General features: G+C 36.2%; 1 protein-coding gene across 20 annotated transcripts in view; it reads left to right on the top strand.

The window, feature by feature from the left end:
- sdk (sidekick cell adhesion molecule) overlaps nucleotides 1-24,798 on the top strand; it is a 459,794-nt gene that overhangs the window by 295,163 nt on the left and 139,833 nt on the right. For 10 of the 20 annotated variants that reach the window (XM_073975465.1, XM_073975468.1, XM_073975471.1 and 7 more), the window contains exons 4-6: nucleotides 11,053-11,800; nucleotides 18,450-18,577; nucleotides 18,809-19,561. In XM_073975465.1, the coding sequence (XP_073831566.1) occupies nucleotides 11,053-11,800; nucleotides 18,450-18,577; nucleotides 18,809-19,561 (1,629 nt within the window). The remainder of the gene's footprint in view (nucleotides 1-11,052; nucleotides 11,801-18,449; nucleotides 18,578-18,808; nucleotides 19,562-24,798) is intronic. The other 10 variants (XM_073975479.1, XM_073975482.1, XM_073975481.1 and 7 more) reach the window with 1 other exon arrangement.

Below are 24,798 nucleotides of genomic sequence, written 5' to 3' on the forward strand. Positions count from 1 at the left end.
TGCATTTAAATTATAAATAGTGGCAAAATTAAACGGCAAGCGTTTTATTTGAGAGATTCCATCATGAGAAAGAATATATTTATTGAAGCTAAGCTACAAATTGTTTTTTAAGTGCATTTCTAAATAAAACACTGAAACTTAATTTTTTTTAATTATTTTTTATTTTTTTTAATAAAAGCGAACGCACCCAACACGAGCAAAGTTTTCTCCCATGTATCCAGAGTCGATATCCATGCCCTAATAGTACCCAAGAAGACATGTGAATTGTGACCTGCGGGCGGAAATGTTAAATTTAAAACCTTGAAACGAACGCGGGACACGTACGTGCACACTTTTTTATTTTTTTTTTTTAAGTAAAGAAGGCCCACTCAACATGAAGCACAGTACTCCGTTACATTCCTAGGGCGATAATCAGCCTCTAATGCTACTCTGCAAAAGAGATATACTACACGGTGCGCCTTAACTAACTTTAAATGGAAGGTGCTTACACCTGGGAAGTTTTAGCGGATTCTGAAACTACAATGTTCATAGATGAGAAAAATCAAAAAATTAATTTTTTAAATTAATCACGACCAAAGTTCACATTTTTAACTTTATTTTGGGGTTTCACGATTTTGCTTGGAAACCGCAAGTCCTATCTTAATGGTACCAAAGAAAATGTTGTAGCTGTGATAACTCTCTACAAGATTGGCCTTTATGATTTTTTTCGAGGTTTTACCATTTCTATGCTAAATCCTGAAAATCTAAACACCCGTAACAATGTGAACTTTGATCGCAATTTATTTAAAAATCCCTCCTGCGATTGTTTCTAGTTTTTGGAATTTTCTCATCTATGAACATTGCTGTTTTAGAATCTGCAAAAACTTGCTAGGTATACGCGCTTTTCATTGAAATTAAGACGTACCCTGCATGACATTGTTTTATAAGGAGACGACGCAGTTAGTGCATTGCCAAAATTTGAACTTCTTATGATATATAGAAGATAGAATGGTAAAACTTACGAAAATATCATAAATGTCAATCTTGTAGAGAATTTTTACTGCTACAACATTTTCTTCTTGTGGTTTTTAAGCAAAATCGTGCAAACCTAAAAACCCCTAAAAATGTGAACTTTGATCGCGATTTATTTAAAAACCCCACCGGCGATTTTTTTATCTTTTGATTTATCTGATTTATGAACATTGTAGTTTCAGAATTCCCAAAAACTTCCCATGTATAAACACCTTTCATTTAAATATAATTGGTGAAAAGAAATGTATAAATACAATTCAAACAGTTGTTGATATTGTCGTAATAGACAAATATTTTGCAGGGTACGATAAGGAAAGACAGTTTAAGATTTCCTTTCTCATGTACATCCATAACGTCGTCCACTATATCGTGTCACGCGTATCTCTCTCAAGATGATTCTCAACTATGACATGCGGATGGTAATGTTGAAGTTAAGACCTCTATATGAGCACGTGACACGTTCGGTTCGTCTTTTTTAAAGACAGCGGGGCCGGCCAACTCGAAACTCAGTACTTCCCAACTTTTTCGGAGTCGGTATCCATGTCCTATGGTACTCTAAAAGACTTGTGAATCATGACATGCGGGAGGTAATGTTAAATTTAAAACCTCGAAATGAACGGGAGACACGTTCATGACAATTTTTTTTATTTTTAAAGGAAAGCGAGCAACAGTCCACAATGCTCTTCTACAATCGAGATGGAATGTCTGTCCTTGCTGAAATGAAATGCAATTCAAACAATTGGTGAAATTTCCAATAATCAGTTTTGCCAGGCAGTCAATTTTCTGCAATTATTTCTCACTAATTTTATTCGAGTAGTAATTGACAAACTTTTGCAGTGTAGGATTAGGGAAGAGAATTTAGGATTTCTTTTCTCATTCACACCGTAGTCCCACATAACGTGTCACGCGTGCCAGGGGCGGCAATATTAAATTTAGAACCTCCAAATGAACGCCTGACACATACGGGTCAACTGTTTTATTTTTCAATTAATTTTTTGTTATTCTTTAAAATCATTTTGTACATGTGGATTTTTATCGAATCACCTTATATGTAAGATTTTAAAACAAACAATTTTTTAACAAAAACTCAGTAAAATATAAATAGGGAAACGAGCTTATATAAATGTATCATTCTAATTAAGACCTTAATCAAGTTGAAAATAAAATTCTAATATATATTTTTTAATGAAGACCAGCGTATATTTTTATGATTTTTTTATTTAAGATAACATAATTTCTTACATATAAGGTGATTCGATTAAAAACCATCATGCAAAAAATTATTTAAAAACAAACAAACAAAAAACATTTCAAAGTGGACTGTGGGGAAGTTTTTTTTATTGAATCATCTTATGAGTTGAATTTAATCAAATCTTGAAAACCCCCACTCTCATGAGAGACGTCTCCCTCTCTTGTTCCCTCGGGGAAGTTTATGGTAAATTTATGTATGTATTTTTTTTTTTTTTTTTTTTTGCTCGACACATTTCAAGTATAACTTTCATGATGCCAACCATTCATCCCATCCACCCTTTACCAATATTAGACAATCATCTTCTTTTCCAAAACACATCCAAACTAAAGGATATTATGTATAATTAGAATTCCATTTAATTGGACACATCAAGCAAGCTCTAATGGAGTTGAGTATTTCTTAATATCTTTAATTTGTAACAATAAGAAAATTACGTGTTCTCTCTGTTTCCAGCATCCAATTTCATTGTCTTTGTAATAAGTTGTGTAGCTGCTATTGAGCAGAACTTGAGTTTATTAACCAATTTGATGTAGTCGTTAAACGACACTTAATTAAAGCATTTAAACATTTTCAAAGCCTTCATAACACATGAAACGACGACGAGGTTTGAATTTCTCATGACCATCACCACCTACCCATTCCGCTTTTGACACAAAAGTCTTCTTCATACTTACAAATTCTTTAGCAATAAAATCAGGCCATAACAAATGTATGTAGAGAGGAGTAATGTATTAATTGTGCGGAGCAAATTGAGTTACTTTACGAGTATATAGAACGACGAAATAAAATAGCCCACAGGAAATTAAAAGAAATTGACCACGAAGAATTCCTAATGCACCCTGCGCCTAAAATTATTTTTAACTTAAAAATAATAAACAAAGAAATTCATAAACATTTGAAGGTTTGAATTTCCATAGTTGTACTTTATACTAAAGATTCCAATAAGCATCTTGTATAGTTTTACTTAATCCATATTTACCAACCAAATCCCCTCGGATGATGTTACGAAAATTTAATATAATCCCTAAATATTTTCTATTCAATGTCCTCTATATGGGGCTTACTTTTGCCATGAACTTTTAATCCTTCGGATTAATTCATTTATTTGTGATATTCTTTTCTCCTTATATTTTTGTCTTTGGCTGATAGTACCCAATCAACGAATCAAATGTCATCTCATATATACGTACATACATATGTCCCCTTTTCTTGAAACAAATGAGGTCGCATGAGGTCGTCTTGCTGCACAAATGTCCATCACACAACGGCTATTATTCTTCAACGTCTTGAACATGGAGATGGCGATGAAGATAACAGTCAGTGACTGAATGACTTCGTCGAGTAACAATTAAGTGGCAGTTAGTTAAATTAATTGGTACAATTCTCTATATTACTTTTGTGCGTATAAACATCGGCCACTAAAGAATGAGTGAAGTCTACTCACTCGTACACTGACAAAATAAAACACGAATGACTGTATTTCGTTGGAACACAAAGCATTTATACGATTTATTTCAGATAAATCTATCTTCATATGCAGTGCAGTTAGCATATTCTGATTTCATGTTGCTCAGAGGAAATAATGCGTGTCTCACGTGTCTACTGGAAAAAAGTTTAGATTCGTGTCACGCGGGTCGATCATACATGTTATGCCCGACCACGAAAATTGGACAAATTAAAAAACCGTTCAACTAAAGAAATGAAATAGATAATCTGCCTCTATGAATTATCACATTAAATACAATGTGCTGAAATAGAGTGACAATTCGTACCTAATACAAAAACATGCTGATTCGTGCATAACATGTTTATTGTAAATAACACACGGTGCGCCAGAACCAACTTTAAATGGAAGATTCTTACACTTTGGAAGGTTTTGTGGATTCTGAAACCACAATGTTCATAGATGAGAAAAATTAAAAAACAAAATAATCGCCGGAGGGCTTTTTAAATAAGTCGAGGTCAAATTTCAAATTTGTAGGATTTTTAGGTTTGCACGATTTTGCTTGGGAACCACAAGTTCTTTCGCAATGGGACTAAGGAAAATGCTGTAGCAGTGAAAATTCTCTACAAAATTGACATTTATGATATTTTCGTAGGTTTTGCCATTTGTGAGATATAGAAGTTCAAATTGGGACAATAACTGACTGTATCGCCCCCTTATTAAACATTGTCATGACTGCATTTCGATAAGGCTTACCCATTTCGATAAGGCTTACCGTTTTGAAACAAAATCGTGAAACCTCACAAAAAATTAAAAGTGTGACCTGAACTTCTATATCTCAAAAATGGTGAAACCTATGAACAAATCATAAAGGTAAATCCTCTAGAGAATTTTCACAGCTACAACATTTTCTTTAGTCCCATTTCGCGAAAACCTAAAATGAATCTAAAAATTTGAAGTTTGACCGTGATTTATTTAAAAATCTTTCCAGCGATTTTTTCTTGTATTTGGATTTTTTCTCATCTATGAACATTGCTGTTTCAGAATCCGTAAAAGCTTCCCAGGCGTAAGCGCTTTTCATTTAAAATTAGTTAAGGCGCACTGTACATGACATTGTTTTATAAGGATGCGATACAGTCAGTACATCGTCCCAAAAATGGTAAAACCTATGAAAATATCATAAAGGCTAATCTTGTAGAGAATTTTCACAACATTTTGGCGTTGGTCTTTTACCGCTAATACGACGTGACAACATTTTCGTATATTTTTGGGGACGTAGGTTCAAATCCCAGTAAGACTCAAGCTGGTTTTTATTTGACATTTTGTCTGTTGGGGCGAAGATCATTTAATATAAATTTTTAATAATTTCTCGTTGGAAATGAGCTAAATGATCGAATATTTCTTCAAGTGAAAAACGAAAACCAAAGAGATTCCCACACAACCAATAAATGAAGCCTTTTATATTTTTTCGTTTCCGCTTGCGTCATTTGCACGGTATGCACGGATCCGTTAGTCATTATGTAACCCATTACAAAGTAATGTAAACAAAAATAACCACTTAAATTACTCCCTATTAACTTATGAGTACGGTGGCACAGAGCTGGTATGTTCGACTACAAATCAGCGTGTTGTTTGTTCAACGTTCAAAGCAGAAGTTCGTGTGTTTAAATCCAGTAAGGGGCGAAATAAAATAAAAATATGAAGTGTGTTAAAATTGAAAACAAATTCTAACTAAGGTGTTCTAAAACTTAAAATATATTTTTTTATCATATAGCTTATTTTCAAACTTCCAGTGGTCGTAGAATAACCAGTTATTCTAGTGGTAGTGGATTTGTAAGTAGTTACGGCTGCCAAAAATCCCTTACAAAACCCATTATTTTGGCAGGATTTTTTTTGCTGAGTCTTATCATATACTAACTTCAACAAGTGCATCCTCTAACTTCTGTATTCGTGACACGCGGATACATTAAAATGTTTTTTCCCGTGATTGCCACAATATGTTGAATTCCTTCTTCGTCAATTTTTTGGGATATTTTTTATTCATATGAACATGTGTCCCTTGCAGTGGTCTATAGAAAGAATTTGAGATTTCTTCTCTCATGAAGTCTCTAAAAGCAAGGAGAGTTTCAGTCTTGTATGCCATGGCGATGACTCCAAGTGTAATCAGTGACATCACTGCAAGGCTGTCGTTTTACTGAAGGATTTTATTCTTCATTAAAAGTTTCAGTAACTCGTCGTTTTCGCTTCCAAATCCAGGACCTAAGTGATAACATATGGGAAATGACTCCAATAGGTCCTTTATTTTTATATTCCGAAATGGAGATATTGGAAGTTAATTTTGAGTTAGCATGTTTTTTTTATGTCATTTTGACTACATCTTAAATACAAACAAGAAAAATAGAAGCGTGACACACTCGTGTTTTTATTCATTTTTGAAAGTAAATTAATACTCTGTGAATAGTTGTGAACAAAATTGTCGAAACATTAGCCCAAATCTTCTGTCTAAATCTTCCAAATGAGGTTTAATTCAACCACGTTATCAAATATTTCGTGTCACGCGTGTTTTTTTAATACAAACAAGAAAAATAGACACGTGACCCGCTCGTGCCTATCTTAAACATTGCCCGAAGAACATTAAAAAAATAAAAATCTTGAAAAACAAAATATTTTAAACCTTTGCCCAAAGCTTCAGTCCAATTTGCCCGCGTGACATAATCGTGCCTATCTGTTTCATTGTGCGAAGCAAATTAATAAAGTGCAAAGACTACTGAGGAAAATATTCGAAATGTTTGCTTATGTTGTTGTCATACTGTTGTCTTTGATAAAACGAGCATCTGACATACCGAACAATTACTATGCGTGGGTATTATGAGTAGAAGTTCTGCAGAGATTGAAAACATCGTCTACCTAACCGAGCATGTTCTGCTCGTATTGCGACAGAGACGGGATTCTCACCAGAAATGTGAATGTCGGAACAAAGGAAGCAATAGACGATACTACAAATGGTATACATTAGGGTGGGGTGATTTGAACACCTTATTGTGCCCTTCGCGTTTCTGATTCCTGGGATTGTATTGAGCAAAAAAGTCCACTAAACCATATGTGTACGGTGAAAATCGAGCCTCCCGATTGTGACTTGAAGTTTTTTATCAACAAGGTCAAAACTGCCTGAAGGAGCATTCCAATGCTTTTGCAATGTACCAGAGAGTTCTTAATTATTGCCTTGGCTACAATTTTTGTCTTAGTGTTGGGTCGAAAAACTCAATGGTTTGGCTTCTATATGCCAAAATATCCAAAAAAAAAAACGTGGATAAAACACTTCAAAATCGGGAGGCTCGATTTTTATCGTAGACATATGGTCTAGTGGATTTTTTTGCTCAGTACAATCCCTGGAAACAGAAACGTGAAGGGCCCCTTAAGGTGTTTTTCCTTCCATACAAATCGGCCCGGCCTAGTATACATCAATGACCGGGGGATGTGGACTCTCGGGGATACAGGAACGTCCTTCACTTATATTGACAGCTAGGTCGGGAGTTCAATGGGGTTGATATTACCCGTAAAGTGAAACTAGCTGACCAGCAAATGGCTACTTGTAGCAAAGTATATCCCGTGCGCGTACATTTTATGATAAGACAACTTTAACAGAGGCAACCGTACTACCGACACTGACAAAACCCGTAGAACTAGGTATACATATATGTCATACTCAAAACAGACCTATGATCTTGGATGGGAAGGTCGTCTCACGGACAGCAGTTAGCGACGGACCTGCACAGTCTAACAGACGTAAATCATCCGAAACAACCTCCAAGAGGCATTCCGAAAATATAAAAGATTGTGTACCATGGCCAAAAATCACATTCAACCATAACCCTATCAACAATATATACTTCTTAATCTACCAATGATGACATAAACGATGGATACACTAAAATACCATAGCCGAAAACAGGTTTGAAGTATGTCACAGTCCTTATAGTTCCCCCATAGTGTTGGCACGAAAGAAGCACGAAGGTTAGCGAATGTGCATAGCTTATCGTCAACAAAACGCCGCAAGAGAACCAGGCACGTATCTTCTGCCGAAGATCATAGCGATCTTGGATCAGCTGAAAGAGTTATCCCGTCATTGGATCTCAAGAGCGGGTATTGGTAAATGCTTTTGCGAAAGTGTCGCGCTCGTCACAGCTTTCACTCTCCCTGGTCCCTATTTCTAGTGTCAAATATTCATTGTTTGAGAGGTACAGCCGAAGAAGTTCTAGGAAACTGTCATGGTGGAAAAGAACTTTGAGTCAGAAGCGGAGGCGCCTGCCTCCGGAAGAAATTCCAGAGAGCCAAACGACGGAACGCGGATTATGTTGGCGTTCATTCAGCAGCCTATAGGCAATGCTTGAATGAGTACCAGGAGATGACGGCATCTGCAAAGGATTGTCAGTGGCAATCTTTTGTGGAAAGAAACCGTGCGGACCCTTGGGGTGGACTGTATAGGCTATGTAGACCGAAGAAGACTCTTGATGTCTCTGGCATCAAAGTAGACGATAGAGTTCTGACTACGTGGAGTGAATGTGTTTATGCCCTGATGTCCTCATTCTTTCCAAGGACGGAACAGGAGGTACCTCCTCCACAGGAGGGGCTACCTGTTGCACCAGATCTGGAAATATATGAGATCAATCAGGTTGTAGCGTTAGTTCGCTGCAGGAAATCGCCTGGGTTAGACGGTCTGACCAGAGAGATGGGTAAAAGCACCTGGAGGGTCATTCCGGATTTCCTAGAGGCTTTGCTGTGTAAATGTGTGAGTATGGGTGTGTTTCCACGAGAGTGGAAATCTGCTAAAGTGATTGTCCTCTTGAAGTCGCCAGATAAGGTCAGGAGTAATCCTCGATCTTATCGCGGCATCAGTCTTCTTCCAGTGCTTGGAAAAGTACTGGAAAGGATAATGGTGCATCGGCTTCAGGAGAGACTTACTGGCGCAGAGTCTGAATGGCAGTTTGAGTTTAAACCAGGCCGTAGTATAGGAGACGCATGGTTGCATGTTAAGCGCTGTGTGTCTGAGTCTTCGAGTCGATATGTCTTGGGCATATTCGTCGACTTCAAGGGTGCTTTTGACTACCTTTGTTGGTCAAGAGTACTTGTTCGTCTACAGGAAGTAGGATGCCGTGAGATAAAGCTTTGGCAAAGCTATTTCTCAGATCGGGTGGCTTGCTCTATTGGTGCAAACAATAGAGTCTCCATTGATGTTGTTCGGGGTTGTCCGCAGGGGTCCATTTGTGGTCCATTTATTTGGAACCTAATAATGGATCCACTACTGCAACAACTCAGCTCGCTTTGCAAGGTCTGTGCTTTGGCAGACGATTTGCTCATTCTGGTTGAGGCTCAATCTCGTTCTGAGATGGAACAGTTGGCCTCCAGAATGATGTCTATTGTTGGCACTTGGGGTACCAGGGTTGGTGTCCAAGTCGCTAGAGAGAAGAGTGTCACAATGCTACTCAAGGGTAGATTGTCTGGCAATCGACATCCGAGCGTTGTCTTCGATGGTCAAGGTCTCTAGTATAAGACTGAAGTGAGGTATTTGGGCATCACAATGGGTGAGAGGATGAATTTCATCGCTCACTTAGATCGGCTCAAAGAGAAAATGTGCAGCGTTGTAAGTCCTGTTCGTCGCATTTTGCGTTCGGATTGGGATCTGAGTAGGCGTGCGTTGCGGGTGGTATATGCTGGACTGCTTGTTGCCTGTGCAACATACGGTGCCCCTATATGGCACACTGCAGTTACAGGGTATGGGTATCGTGAGATACTGTCATGTCAGTGCATTATGATGCTGGCGTGTCACCCTGTATGCCGCACAGTGTCTACTGAGGCTATGCTGATGTTGTTGGGTGTCCCTCCTATTGACCTGGAAGTGATACGTGCAAACGTGTCATTTTTAGCCAAGAGAGGTTTGCCGATTGTTCCCACTGATTGGGCAGTAGAAGTTGTGGAGAGCTTGGATGCCTTGAATCGCAAGGCGCGGCTGCGTGAGCTCGTAACATCTAGATGGAACGAGTGCGAGAATGGGCGAGTAACATTTAGGTTTATCCCGGATGTTACTTTTGCCATGACGAACCCCGATTTTGGTTTCGGCCTACATCTGGGATAGTTGACTGGGAATGGGTCTCTCAATGCATTTTTGCATAGTAGAAACCTTTCTGGCACTTCATCGTGCAGTTGTGGGGCTCCAGTCGAAGACTGGCTGCATGTGTTGTGTGAGTGTCCCCATTATGAGGACTTCAGGAACCTAGATTCCATGGGCATCACCAGAGTTGATGGCCAATGGGATGTGAGTCATGTGCTCTCCACTAGCTCTACTCGTACTAGTCTTGGGGACTTTGCAAATAGGGCGTTCCGCCTTCGCAGAGCGTTAGTGCAGGTGTCGTCGTAGGTGTTGTTTCTATGTTGTTGTGTTGGGGTTTAATAGGCTTAACCGCGTATATTGCCACGGGGGATTACCAGTCCCCAGGACGTAAGGGACCGAAACTGGAAGTAACTCGTTTACGAGATCTGACCAGAGGTCATTTTTCTGGTACCGCAGGTGGTATGGAATAATGGGGAATCTCAACTCTCCACCATGCCATCACAGATCTTTTAGATCTTGTCGGGGGCACTTTCTTTATGAACTCATGTTTCAACTTCATTCAGACTACCGTATTCAGCTATATTTTTTCTTACAGTGTTATTATATAGGTTGCTGTTCCCCAGCAGTGCGTAGTGGTTATGTTGTAACTGTGTGTGCGTGACTACGTTTATGTGTCTGTTGCGTTTTTGTACATTGCGTGAATATCCGCAATGCTAAAAATTTTGTGCAAACACAGCACGTCCAGTGGATGAATGAATGAATTGTTGGTTGTTGCTTGGTTGGACTCAATGTCGTCTGAATGATGGGTTTAATCTTTGACTCTTTCCGGACTGACTGAATGACTCTAGAAAAGGAGAAATGTGGAACAATAAAAGCTACACATAACCATAGTTTGCATAGCCCGCCGCCAGCCAACAGGCTGAATAAGCATGTCGGACATTAACTAAATGATGGCAGCAACTAAAGTTGATAGTTCCAAAGAGGGATAATAAAATGAACACCCGCTGCTGGTTTTATGGTGAACAAAATCATGCCATTCGCCACCATTCATGCATTCATTCACTGACATGGAAATAACAAATAAATGCTAATAATTTGTTAATTTTTTGCCCTAAATGATTACACATTTTATTTACCCATTCATGCTTAATTGTTACTGCTGTTGTTGTATTCGTTCGTTCAATCCAATCATCCATTCATTTGTTCTCTTTGTTTTGCTTTGCTTTTATTTTCCAGATATGGGCACATTCAACAATGTATCCGAGGGCCGTTTAAATGTCATATCTGGCCATCCGGCCATATTGGATTTACCCGACATCGAATCAGTTCCTGTGCCATCGGTTATATGGCAAACTGTCGATGGACCGCTCAATTATGACATTAAATACGCATTCACAAAATCCAATCAATTGATTATCCTCAACACAGACGAAGTGGATCGTCAGGCATATCGGGCACGTGCCATAAACACCCAACTGGGCAAAGAGGAGACCAGTAGTTTTATACATGTGAATGTAAGCGGTGATCCGTACATTGAAGTGCCGCCGGAAATTATTGTACATCCGCAGGATATGAAATTGAAACGTGGCGAACAAGTTGCCGAGTTGCAATGCATTGCCAATGCAAGACCGTTGCATGAGTTGGAAACACTGTGGTTCAAAGATGGCATACCAATAGAGAATGCCGAGATTGCCCATACCCTCAATGATCCATGGAATCGTTCGTTGGCTTTGTTGTCGGTGAATTTAACACATTCCGGTGAATATTCATGTCAGGTGCGTCTGCGTAGTGGTGGTTATCAGACCTTGGTTGCGAAGGCGAAAATCGAAATCCTTGAGCCACCAATATTTTTTACACCAATGCGTCAGGAGACTTTTGGTGATTTGGGAGTTTTGGTGTCGCTGCCTTGTGATGTGGTCGGAGATCCCCAACCCTCGGTGACATGGTTTCGTAATGCCGAACCCATCGATTTGAATAATGAAAAGTAAGTAGAAATTTTAGTTGGAATTTTTTAAGAGACAGAGCATGAAGATACTTTCTCTGAAAGTTGAATAACTTATATAGCTCTAATATATTCAAAATGAGGTTTATTAATCCATGTTATATAAATATTGGGAACAGCTTATCTATGTACGTGTGCAGATAATTCTACTAATGTATCAATCCTATCAAAATATTTTTGATAATTTATGCATTTATTCCACATAGTATGGATAATAAATGTATATATGTGGATAATTTATCTGATGAATCGAATATATAATTTTTTATCCATATAAGGAAATACTTATCTACAAGTTTGGATTTCTTATCCGATGAAACCTAAAAAGAGTTTGGATAAATTATCCACGCCCTTCAAACTGATAGGATAGCGTATATGAGGCTTCAAAAGAGTGTGGATAAACTAAAAACGGATTCCAAATTGATTGGACAACATATATGAGACCTCAAAACGACGTGGATAAACTATAAACACCATCCAAATTGATGGGATAACATAAATGAGGCCTCAAAAGAGTGTGGATAAATTATCCTCGCCTTCCAAATTGATTGGATAACATATATGAGGCCTCAAAAGAGTGTGGATAATTTATCCTCGCCTTCCTAATTGATTGGATAACCTATAAAAAGCCTCAAATGAATGTGGATAAGTTATCCACGCCTTCCAAATTAATTGGATAAAATATGAGCCCTCAAAAGAGTGTGGATTAATTATCCTCGCCTTCCAAATTGATTGGATAACATATATGTGGACTCAAAATAGTGTGGATAGATTATCCTCGCCTTCCACATTGATTGTATAACATATATGAGGCCTCAAAACAGCGTGGATAATTTATCCTCGCCTTCCTAATTGATTGGATAACTTATATGAGGCCTCAAAAGAGTATCGATAAATTATCCTCGCCTACCAAATTGATTGGATAAAATATGAGGCCCCAAAAGAGTGTGGATATATTTTCCTCGCCTTCCAAATTGATTGGGTAAAATGTATGAGACCCCAAAAGAATGTAGATACATTATCCACGCCTTTCAAATTGATTGGATAACATATATGAGGTCTCAAAGGAGTGTTGATAAATTATCCACGCCTTCATAATTAATTGGATAACATGTATGAGGCCTGAAGAGAGAATGGATAAATTATCAACGCCTTCCAAATTGATTGGATAACATAAATGATGCCTCAGAAGAGTGTGGATAAATTATTCATGCCTTCCAAATTAATTGGACAACATATAGAAGGCCGCAAAAGAGAGAGTATCCACGCCTTCCAAATTAATTGGACAACATATAGGAGGCCTCAAGAAAGAGAGTATCCACGCCTTTCAAATTGATTGAATATTATATATGAGGCTCAAAAGAGTATTGATAAATTATCCACACCTTCCAAATTGATTGTTTAACATATATGAGGCCTCAAAAGATTGTGGATTAATTATCCTCGCCTTCCTAATTGATTGGATAACCTATAAAAGGCCTCAAATGAATATGGATAAGTTATCCACGCCTTCCAAATTGATTGGATAAAATATGAGCCCTCAAAAGAGTGTGGATTAATTACCCTCGCCTTCCAAATTGATTGGATAACATATATGTGGCCTCAAAAGAGCGTGGATAATTGATCCTCGCCTTCCTAATTGATTAGATAACATATATGAGGCCTCAAAAGAGTATCGATAAATTATCCTCGCCTACCAAATTGATTGGATAAAATATGAGGCCTCAAAAGAGTGTGGATATATTTTCCTCGCCTTCCAAATTGATTGGATAACCTATAAAAGGCCTCAAATGAATGTGGATAAGTTATCCACGCCTTCCAAATTGATTGGATAAAATATGAGCCCTCAAAAGAGTGTGGATTAATTACCCTCGCCTTCCAAATTGATTGGATAACATATATGTGGACTCAAAATAGTGTGGATAAATTATCCTCGCCTTCCACATTGATTGTATAACATATATGAGGCCTCAAAAGAGCGTGGATAATTTATCCTCGCCTTCCTAATTGATTGTTTAACATATATGAGGCCTCAAAAGAGTGTGGATAAATTAACCTCGCCTTCCAAATTAATTGGATAACATATATGAGGCCTCAAAAGATTGTGGATTAATTATCCTCGCCTTCCTAATTGATTGGAAAACCTATAAAAGGCCTCAAATGAATGTGGATAAGTTATCCACGCCTTCCAAATTGATTGGATAAAATATGAGCCCTCAAAAGAGTGTGGATTAATTACCCTCGTCTTCCAAATTGATTGGATAACATATATGTGGCCTCAAAAGAGCGTGGATAATTTATCCTCGCCTTCCTAATTGATTGGATAACATATATGAGTATCGATAAATTATCCTCGCCTTCCAGATTGATTGGGTAAAATGTATGAGGCCTCAAAATAGTGTGGATAATATATCCTATCCTTCCAAATTGATTATATAACATATATGAGACCCCAAAAGAATGTGGATAAATTATCCACGCCTTTCAAATTGATTGGATAACATATATGAGGTCTCAAAGGAGTGTTGATAAATTATCCACGCCTTCCAAATCAATTGGATAACATGTATGAGACCTGAAAAGAGAATGGATAAATTATCCACGCCTTCCAAATTGATTGGATAACATAAATGAGGCCTCAGAAGAGTGTGGATAAATTATTCATGCCTTCCAAATTAATTGGACAACATATAGGAGGCCTCAAAAGAGAGAGTATCAACGCCTTCCAAATTAATTGGACAACACATAGGAGGCCTCAAGAAAGAGTGTATCCACGCCTTTCAAATTGATTGAATATTATATATGAGGCTCAAAAGAGTATTGATAAATTATCCACACCTTCCAAATTGATTGTTTAACATATATGAGGCCTCAAAAGAGTGTGGATAAATTATCCTCGCCTTCCAAATTGATTGGATAACCTATAAAAGGCCTCAAATGAATGTGGATAAGTTATCCACGCCTTCCAAATTGATTGGATAAAATATGAGCCCTCAAAAGAGTGTGGATAATTTATCCTCGCCTTCTTAATTGATTGGATAACATATATGGGGCCTCAAAAGAGTATCGATAAATTATCCTCGCCTACCAAATTGATTGGATAAAATATGATGCCTCAAAAGAGTGTGGATATATTTTCCTCGCCTTCAAAATTGATTGGGTAAAATTAATTATCCTCGCCTTCCAAATTGATTGGAGATCATATATGTGGCCTTAAAATAGTGTGGATAAGTTATCCTCGCCTTCCAAATTGATTGTATAACATATATGAGGCCTCAAAAGAGCGTGGATAATTTATCCTCGCCTTCTTAATTGATTGGATAACATATATGGGGCCTCAAAAGAGTATCGATAAATTATCCTCGCCTACCAAATTGATTGGATAAAATATGATGCCTCAAAAGAGTGTGGATATATTTTCCTCGCCTTCAAAATTGATTGGGTAAAATGTATGAGGCCTCAAAATAGTGTGGATAATATATCCTATCCTTCCAAATTGATTGTATAACATATATGAAACCCTCAAAAGAATGTGGATAAATTATCCACGCCTTTCAAATTGATTGGATATCATATATGAGGTCTCAAAGGAGTGTTGATAAATTATCCACGCCTTCCAAATTAATTGGATAACATGCATGAGACCTGAAAAGAGAATGGATAAATTATCCACGCCTTCCAAATTGATTGGATAACATATATAAGAGGCCTCAAAAGAGTGTGTATTAATTATCCTCGCCTTCCAAATTGATTGGATAACATATATGTGGCCTTAAAATAGTGTGGATAAGTTATCCTCGCCTTCCAAATTGATTGTATAACATATATGAGGCCTCAAAAGAGCGTGGATAATTTATCCTCGCCTTCTTAATTGATTGGATAACATATACGGGGCCTCAAAAGAGTATCGATAAATTATCCTCGCCTACCAAATTGATTGGATAAAATATGAGGCCTCAAAAGAGTGTGGATATATTTTCCTCGCCTTCAAAATTGATTGGGTAAAATGTATGAGGCCTCAAAATAGTGTGGATAATATATCCTATCCTTCCAAATTGATTGTATAACATATATGAAACCCTCAAAAGAATGTGGATAAATTATCCACGCCTTTCAAATTGATTGGATATCATATATGAGGTCTCAAAGGAGTGTTGATAAATTATCCACGCCTTTCAAATTGATTGGATAACATATATGAGGTCTCAAAGGAGTGTTGATAAATTATCCACGCCTTCCAAATCAATTGGATAACATGTATGAGACCTGAAAAGAGAATGGATAAATTATCCACGCCTTCCAAATTGATTGGATAACATAAATGAGGCCTCAGAAGAGTGTGGATAAATTATTCATGCCTTCCAAATTAATTGGACAACATATAGGAGGCCTCAAAAGAGAGAGTATCAACGCCTTCCAAATTAATTGGACAACACATAGGAGGCCTCAAGAAAGAGTGTATCCACGCCTTTCAAATTGATTGAATATTATATATGAGGCTCAAAAGAGTATTGATAAATTATCCACACCTTCCAAATTGATTGTTTAACATATATGAGGCCTCAAAAGAGTGTGGATAAATTATCCTCGCCTTCCAAATTGATTGGATAACCTATAAAAGGCCTCAAATGAATGTGGATAAGTTATCCACGCCTTCCAAATTGATTGGATAAAATATGAGCCCTCAAAAGAGTGTGGATTAATTATCCTCGCCTTCCAAATTGATTGGATAACATATATGTGGCCCTAAAATAGTGTGGATAAGTTATCCTCGCCTTCCAAATTGATTGTATAACATATATGAGGCCTCAAAAGAGCGTGGATAATTTATCCTCGCCTTCTTAATTGATTGGATAACATATATGGGGCCTCAAAAGAGTATCGATAAATTATCCTCGCCTACCAAATTGATTGGATAAAATATGATGCCTCAAAAGAGTGTGGATATATTTTCCTCGCCTTCAAAATTGATTGGGTAAAATGTATGAGGCCTCAAAATAGTGTGGATAATATATCCTATCCTTCCAAATTGATTGTATAACATATATGAAACCCTCAAAAGAATGTGGATAAATTATCCACGCCTTTCAAATTGATTGGATATCATATATGAGGTCTCAAAGGAGTGTTGATAAATTATCCACGCCTTCCAAATTAATTGGATAACATGCATGAGACCTGAAAAGAGAATGGATAAATTATCCACGCCTTCCAAATTGATTGGATAACATATATAAGAGGCCTCAAAAGAGTGTGTATTAATTATCCTCGCCTTCCAAATTGATTGGATAACATATATGAGGCCTCAAAAGAGCGTGGATAATTTATCCTCGCCTTCTTAATTGATTGGATAACATATATGGGGCCTCAAAAGAGTATCGATAAATTATCCTCGCCTACCAAATTGATTGGATAAAATATGATGCCTCAAAAGAGTGTGGATATATTTTCCTCGCCTTCAAAATTGATTGGGTAAAATGTATGAGGCCTCAAAATAGTGTGGATAATATATCCTATCCTTCCAAATTGATTGTATAACATATATGAAACCCTCAAAAGAATGTGGATAAATTATCCACGCCTTTCAAATTGATTGGATATCATATATGAGGTCTCAAAGGAGTGTTGATAAATTATCCACGCCTTCCAAATTAATTGGATAACATGCATGAGACCTGAAAAGAGAATGGATAAATTATCCACGCCTTCCAAATTGATTGGATAACATATATAAGAGGCCTCAAAAGAGTGTGTATTAATTATCCTCGCCTTCCAAATTGATTGGATAACATATATGTGGCCTTAAAATAGTGTGGATAAGTTATCCTCGCCTTCCAAATTGATTGTATAACATATATGAGGCCTCAAAAGAGCGTGGATAATTTATCCTCGCCTTCTTAATTGATTGGATAACATATATGGGGCCTCAAAAGAGTATCGATAAATTATCCTCGCCTACCAAATTGATTGGATAAAATATGAGGCCTCAAAAGAGTGTGGATATATTTTCCTCGCCTTCAAAATTGATTGGGTAAAATGTATGAGGCCTCAAAATAGTGTGGATAATATATCCTATCCTTCCAAATTGATTGTATAACATATATGAAACCCTCAAAAGAATGTGGATAAATTATCCACGCCTTTCAAATTGATTGGATATCATATATGAGGTCTCAAAGGAGTGTTGATAAATTATCCACGCCTTCCAAATTAATTGGATAACGTGCATGAGGCCTGAAAAGAGAATGGATAAATTATCCACGCCTTCCAAATTGATTGGATAACATATAAGAGGCCTCAAAAGAGTGTGGATAATTTACCCACACCTTCCAAATTGATTGAATAACATATATGAGGCCTCAAAAGAGTGTGGAAAAATTATCATCGCCTTCCAAATTGATTGAATAACATATATGAGGCCTCAAAAGAGTGTGGATAAATTATCCTCGCCTTCCAAATTGATTGGATAACATATATGAGGCCTCAAAAGAGTATGGATAAATTATCCTCGTTATCCTAATAATGAACTGCATTATTCACACAATTTGGATTCGAATAACTTATCAACAGTAACAAATTTTATAATTCCAATTTTTAATTTCCTGTATTTTCTCACCTTTCCCCATTGTAGATATTCTATTGCGGAGGATAATGCTTTGCACATTAAAAAACTGGAGCTAGAAGATTCAGCTATGTATCAATGTTTGGCAGTGAATGAGGCTGGTGAAAAATCTGCCTATACTTGGCTGAGAGTAAAAAGTAAGTAGATCCCCCCCCATAAACCCCCTCTATGTGTTGTACTTCTTTCTTATTTCAATAGAAACATTTAATTGCAACAATTTCAATGTAATACGTTTTAAGTAGAAACACTTTTGTATACAAACAATCGAGACTACATTTGCTGTAGGCATATTAATAATCCTCGTAAATATTACAATTTCAAATAATTTCATATTTAAATTGTGGTTATTACCATTCATTCGTTCACAGCTATTAAATTGCCATACAATAATGGTGGTTTGGTGGAAGAATACAGTGCTTCAATAACAGCTACTACTACTACTACAACTACTAATAACCATAAAATATCAGCTACTAATTACAAACATAAAACCACAAAATTCATTAACCATCGTTTTAATATACCTCATCATGGTGCTGCCGCCGCTGCTGCCAATTCAACACAAAGTACTACACCCGCGACAAAAGCAGCAAAAGTTCAACCCAATGCCGCAGAAGATGTAATAATCAATGGCATCGATAAGGCCGAATTTAACTCCCCCGATTACGAGGATATGGCGGCGGCAGCAGCCCAACAGCATTACCGCCATCATCAACCTCATAGATTTAACAAACATTTAAAGGTGTATGATGTAAAATCTAAAGTATCCTCTAGTGTTGCTGCTAATCCAACCGGCAATGTTAATGCTTCTTCTCCAATCGTTTCTCCCATCATTAATAACACCACTACTACATGTACTAGCATCAACACACATCCTCTTCCTACTACTACTACAGCATCAAGTAGTACTGCTACTCCCACTAGTATTACCACCACTAAGGATATGGTTGTTGGTGTTCTTGCCGGTGGTAATTGTGCATTCGTTAGTGATTTATTAAAGCGCATTAAGCGTTTGGCTCAACCGCGCATTTTACGTGTTAAGTCTTCGCATGCTGGTGCCACAACGGGTTCTGGTTCTGGATACAACAACAATAACAATAGACGCAAGGACTTTCGCTTTGGTAATAAATACTTTATCATCATTTGTGTGTGTTGTTACTAAGTTTTCCAAATAAATCTTAGTTTTCCTTCTTGTTATTCCTATTGTTTGCGTTATTAAATTCCATTTCGTTTGCTTCACTAGCTCATTTCCATGCACACACACACACATAAACGCACCGCCGCCATGCACGTAGAATTTTATTTGATTTACATCCATTCTTCAAAACGCTTTGTTTTCATTACCTTTAGACACCTCGTTTGCATATTATTTCGAAGTCACCTTGTAGTTGTAGCCAAGAACACTGTAGTTTGAATAGCTGATTAGTTAGATGATGTTTTATTATATTAAGTTATCAAAGTTATCAACTGTTATATTAAAAATAAATAGTTTTTTAATTAACAATATTTTATTTTATCTCAATTATCCAAGCAATTTAAATACGATGTCCATTCTCTGTAAATGGTGTGGATAACTTATCTAAATATTTGTATTGATACGGATAAGTTATCTGAATTTTCCAGTCGATTTTTTTATAATATACACTTTAACAAATTGATGTCGATTTTAACTTGTTGCTGTAAATATTTTATCTTCGTTATAAAATTAATTGTAAATATCTTATCTGTAAGCTAAATTTTTTCAAAGACGTTCCTCAAGTTATCCAAAAATGTAAATTAATTATTCGCCATATTGACTTGATGCGGATAACTTATCTGACTCATCTAATAGATTTAAAAGTAATATTTATGTTATCAAAACAATATGGATAATTTATCTGAGTTATTCAAATTGTTTAAAACACTGAGTTGAGCTATCAATCAAAGTTCAACCAATGCTCAATAGATTCGCATATGGAATCCATGCATTCGAATACTTTATTCACGATATCCAAATGATATGAATACTATACCTATGTTAAACAATTAATTGAAACCATTATCCATGTTATCTACTTGATTCAGAAACCTTATCTACGTTATCCAATTAATATGAGTAACATATCTAGGTTATCCCTTTGATTTGAAGGGATAATCCGTTTTATTCCGTAGTTGGGGAGACTTTATATATATCATTTATTTGGCCTTAATGTATTATCCACCGTATCCAATTGGATAATGCATTTAGAAAATATTCCTCTAAAAATCCAGTTTTATGGCTTTGAAGTAACCGTGAAAAATTTTCCTTAAAAAATCCACTTCTATGGCCTTGGGGGATCTTTAAAAAGTATTCCGTTTAAAATCATCTTCTATGGCCTTTAAGGACCCTTGAAAAATATTCCTTCAAAAATCCACGTCTATGGTTTTGAAGTACCTTTAAAAAATATTCCTTTAAAAATCCACTTTTATGGCCTTGGAGGACCTTTGAAAAATATTCCTTTAAAAATTCAAGTCTTTGGCCTTGAAGGACCTTAAAAAAATATTCCTTTACAAATTCACGTCTATGACCTTGAAATACCTTTGAAAAATATTCCTTCAAAAATCCACTTCTATGGCCTTGAAGGAGCTTTGAAAAAAGTTCCTTTAAAATCCAAGTCGATAGCCTTAACGGACCACGTTTATGGCATGGAAGGACCTTTGAAAAATATTCCTTAAAACATCCACTTATATGGCCTTGAAGGACCTTTGAAAAATATTCCTTTAAAAATCCACGTCTATGGCCTTGAAGGACCTTTGAAAAATATTCCTTAAAAAATCCACTTCTATGGCCTTGAAGGACCTTTAAAAATCCACGTACATAGCCTTGAAAGACATTTGAAACATATTCCTTTAAAAATCCACGTCTACGGCCTTGAAGGACCTTTGAAAAATATTCCCTTAAAAATCCTCTTCTATGGCCTTAAAGGACCTTTGAAAAATATTGCTTTAAAAAAACACTTCTATGGCCTTGAAGGACCTTTGAAAAATATTCCTTGAAGGGCCTTTGAAAAATATTCCTTTAAAACTCCACTTCTACGGCCTTGAAGGACCTTTAATGTTTCTTGAAAAATCCACGTATATAGCCTTGAACGACCTTTGAAAAATATTCCTTTAAAAATCCACGTCTACGGCCTTGAAGAACCTTTGAAAATTATTCCCTTAAAAATCCACTTCTATGGCCTTGAAGGACCTTTGCAAAATATTCCTTTAAAAATCCACGTTTATTGGATTAATGATTCTTGAAAAAATATTTCTTAAAAATCCACGTTTATTGGTTTGATGGTCCTTCAAAAATGGATTTTTAAGGAAATATAAGAAAAATATTCCTTTAAAAATCCACTTCTCTGGCCTTGAAGCACCTTTGAAAAATATTCTTTTACAAATTCAAGTCCTTTAAAAATCCACGCCTATGGCCTCGAAGGACCTTTGAAAAATATTCTTTTAAAAATCCACGTTTATGGCCTAGATGGACCTTTGAAAAATATTCCTTTAAAAATCCACACCTATAGCTTTGAAGGACCTTTGAAAAATATTCCTATAAAAATCCACGTTTATGGCATTGGAGGACCTTTGAAAATATTCCTTAAAAGACCACGTTTAATGATCTGATGGTCCTTGAAAAATATTCCTTAAAAATCTACGTTTATTGGTCTGATGGTCCATGAAAAAATATTCCTTTATGGCTATTTGCTTTTTGGGTATTGCTTTAAAAATCCACGCCTATGGCCTTGAAGGACCCTTGAAAAATATTCTTTTAAAAATCCACTTCTATCGCCTTGAAGGACCTTTGAAAAATATTCTTTTAAAAGTCTACGTATATGGCTTTGAAAGGCCTTTGAAAAATATTCCTTTAAAATCCACTTCTACGGCCTTGAAGGACCTTTAAAAAATATTCCTTTAAAAATCCACTTATATGGCCTTAAAAATCCACTTCTATAGTCTTGAAGGACATTTGAAAAATATTCCTTTAAAAATCCACATCTATGGCCTTGAAGAACCTTTGAAAAATATTCCTATAAAAATCCACTTCTACGGCCATGAAGGAACTTTGAAAAATATTCCTTTAAAAATCCACTTTTATGGCCTTGAAGTACCTTTGAAAAATATACCTTTAAAAATTTACGTATATGGCCTTAAAGGACCTTTAAAAAATATTCCTATAAAAATCCACTTCTATGGTCTTGAAGGACCTTTGAAAATATTCCTAAAAAATCCACTTCTATGGCATTGAAGAACCTTTGAAAAATATTCCTTTAAAAATCCACTTTTGTTGCCTTGAAGGACCTTTGAAAATAATTCCTTTAAAAATTCACTTTTGTTGCCTTGAAGGACCTTTGAAAAACGCCTATGGCCTTGAAGGACCTTTAAAAAATATGCATTTAAAATCCACTTCTATGGCCTTGAAGGACCTTTGAAAAATATTCCTATAAAAATACACTTCTATGGTCTTGGAGGACCTTTGAAAAATATTCCTTAAAAATCCACTTCTATGGCCTTGAAGACCTTTGAACAATATTCCTTTAAAAATCCACGTATATAGCCTCGAAGGACCTTTGAAAAATATTCCTTTAAAAATCCACACTTATAGCATTGAAGGACATTTGAAAATATTCCTTTAAAAATCCACGTTTATGGCATTGAAGGACCTTTGAAAATATTCCTTCAAAAATTCCCGTTTATGGCTATGAAGGCCTTTTAAAAAATATTCCCTTAACCATCCCAGTCTATTTGTCGAATACATTCGACATTTGAGACTGTTTTACATGGGCAGAAATTAATTTTGACACTGAAATGGTTAAAAATCCACTTCTATGGCCTGAAGGACCTTTGAAAAATATTCATTTAAAAATCCAGTTCTGTGGCCTTGAAGGACATTTAAAACAAAATTCCTTTAAAAATCCACTTCTATGGATTTGAAGATCCTTTGAAAAATAATCCTTTAAAAATCCAAGTTTATGGCATTGAAGGACATTTAAAAAAGTTCCTTTAAAAATCCACTTCTATGGCCTTGAAGATCCTTTGAAAAGTAATTCTTTAAAAATCCAAGTTTATGGCATAGAAGGAAATTTGAAAATATTCCTTAAAAATCCACGTTTATTGCTCTAAAGGTCCTTTGAAACAATATTCCTTAAAAATCTACGTTTATTGGTCTGATGGTCCATGAAAAAATATTCCTTTAAAAATCCACGCCTATGGCCTTGAAGGACCTTTGAAAAATATTCCTTTAAAAATCCACGTGTATAGCCTCGAAGGACCTTTGAAAAATATTCCTTTAAAAATCCACTTATATGGCCTTGAACGACCTTTGACCAATATTCCTTTAAAAATCCACGTGTATAGCCTCGAAGGACCTTTGAAAAATATTCCTTTAAAAATCCATGTTTATGGCATAGAGGGACATTTGAAAATATTCCTTTAAAAATCCACGTTTATGGCATTGAAGGACCTTTGAAAAATATTCCTTTAAAAATCCACAACTATGGGCTTGAAGGACATTTAAAAAATTCCTTTAAAAATCCACTTCTATGGCCTTGAAGGACCTTTGAAAAATATTCCCTTAAAAATCCAATTCTATGCCATTGAAGATCCTTTGAAAAATATTCCTTTAAAAATCCACGTCTATGTCAAGGCCATAGGACCTTTGAAAAATATTCCTTTAAAAATCCACGTCTATGTCAAGGCCATAGGACCTTTGAAAAATATTCCTTTAAAAATCCACGTCTATGTCAAGGCCATAGGACCTTTGAAAAATATTCCTTTAAAAATCCACGTCTATGTCAAGGCCATAGGACCTTTGAAAAATATTCCTTTAAAAATCCACGTCTATGTCAAGGCCATAGGACCTTTGAAAAATATTCCTTTAAAAATCCACGTCTATGTCAAGGCCATAGGACCTTTGAAAAATATTCCTTTAAAAATCCACGTCTATGTCAAGGCCATAGGACCTTTGAAAAATATTCCTTTAAAAATCCACGTCTATGTCAAGGCCATAGGACCTTTGAAAAATATTCCTTTAAAAATCCACGTCTATGTCAAGGCCATAGGACCTTTGAAAAATATTCCTTTAAAAATCCACGTCTATGTCAAGGCCATAGGACCTTTGAAAAATATTCCTTTAAAAATCCACGTCTATGTCAAGGCCATAGGACCTTTGAAAAATATTCCTTTAAAAATCCACGCCTATGGCCTTGAACGACCTTTGAAAAATATTCCTTTAAAAATCCACGCCTATGGCCTTGAAGGACCTTTGAAAAATATTCCTTTAAAAATCCACGCCTATGGCCTTGAAGGACCTTTGAAAAATATTCCTTTAAAAATCCACGTCTATGTCAAGGCCATA

The sequence above is a fragment of the Musca autumnalis genome, unplaced genomic scaffold (genome assembly GCF_047663935.1).
Source record: "Musca autumnalis isolate F117 unplaced genomic scaffold, ASM4766393v1 scaffold_3, whole genome shotgun sequence".
NCBI classification, from domain to species: Eukaryota; Metazoa; Arthropoda; class Insecta; order Diptera; family Muscidae; genus Musca; species Musca autumnalis.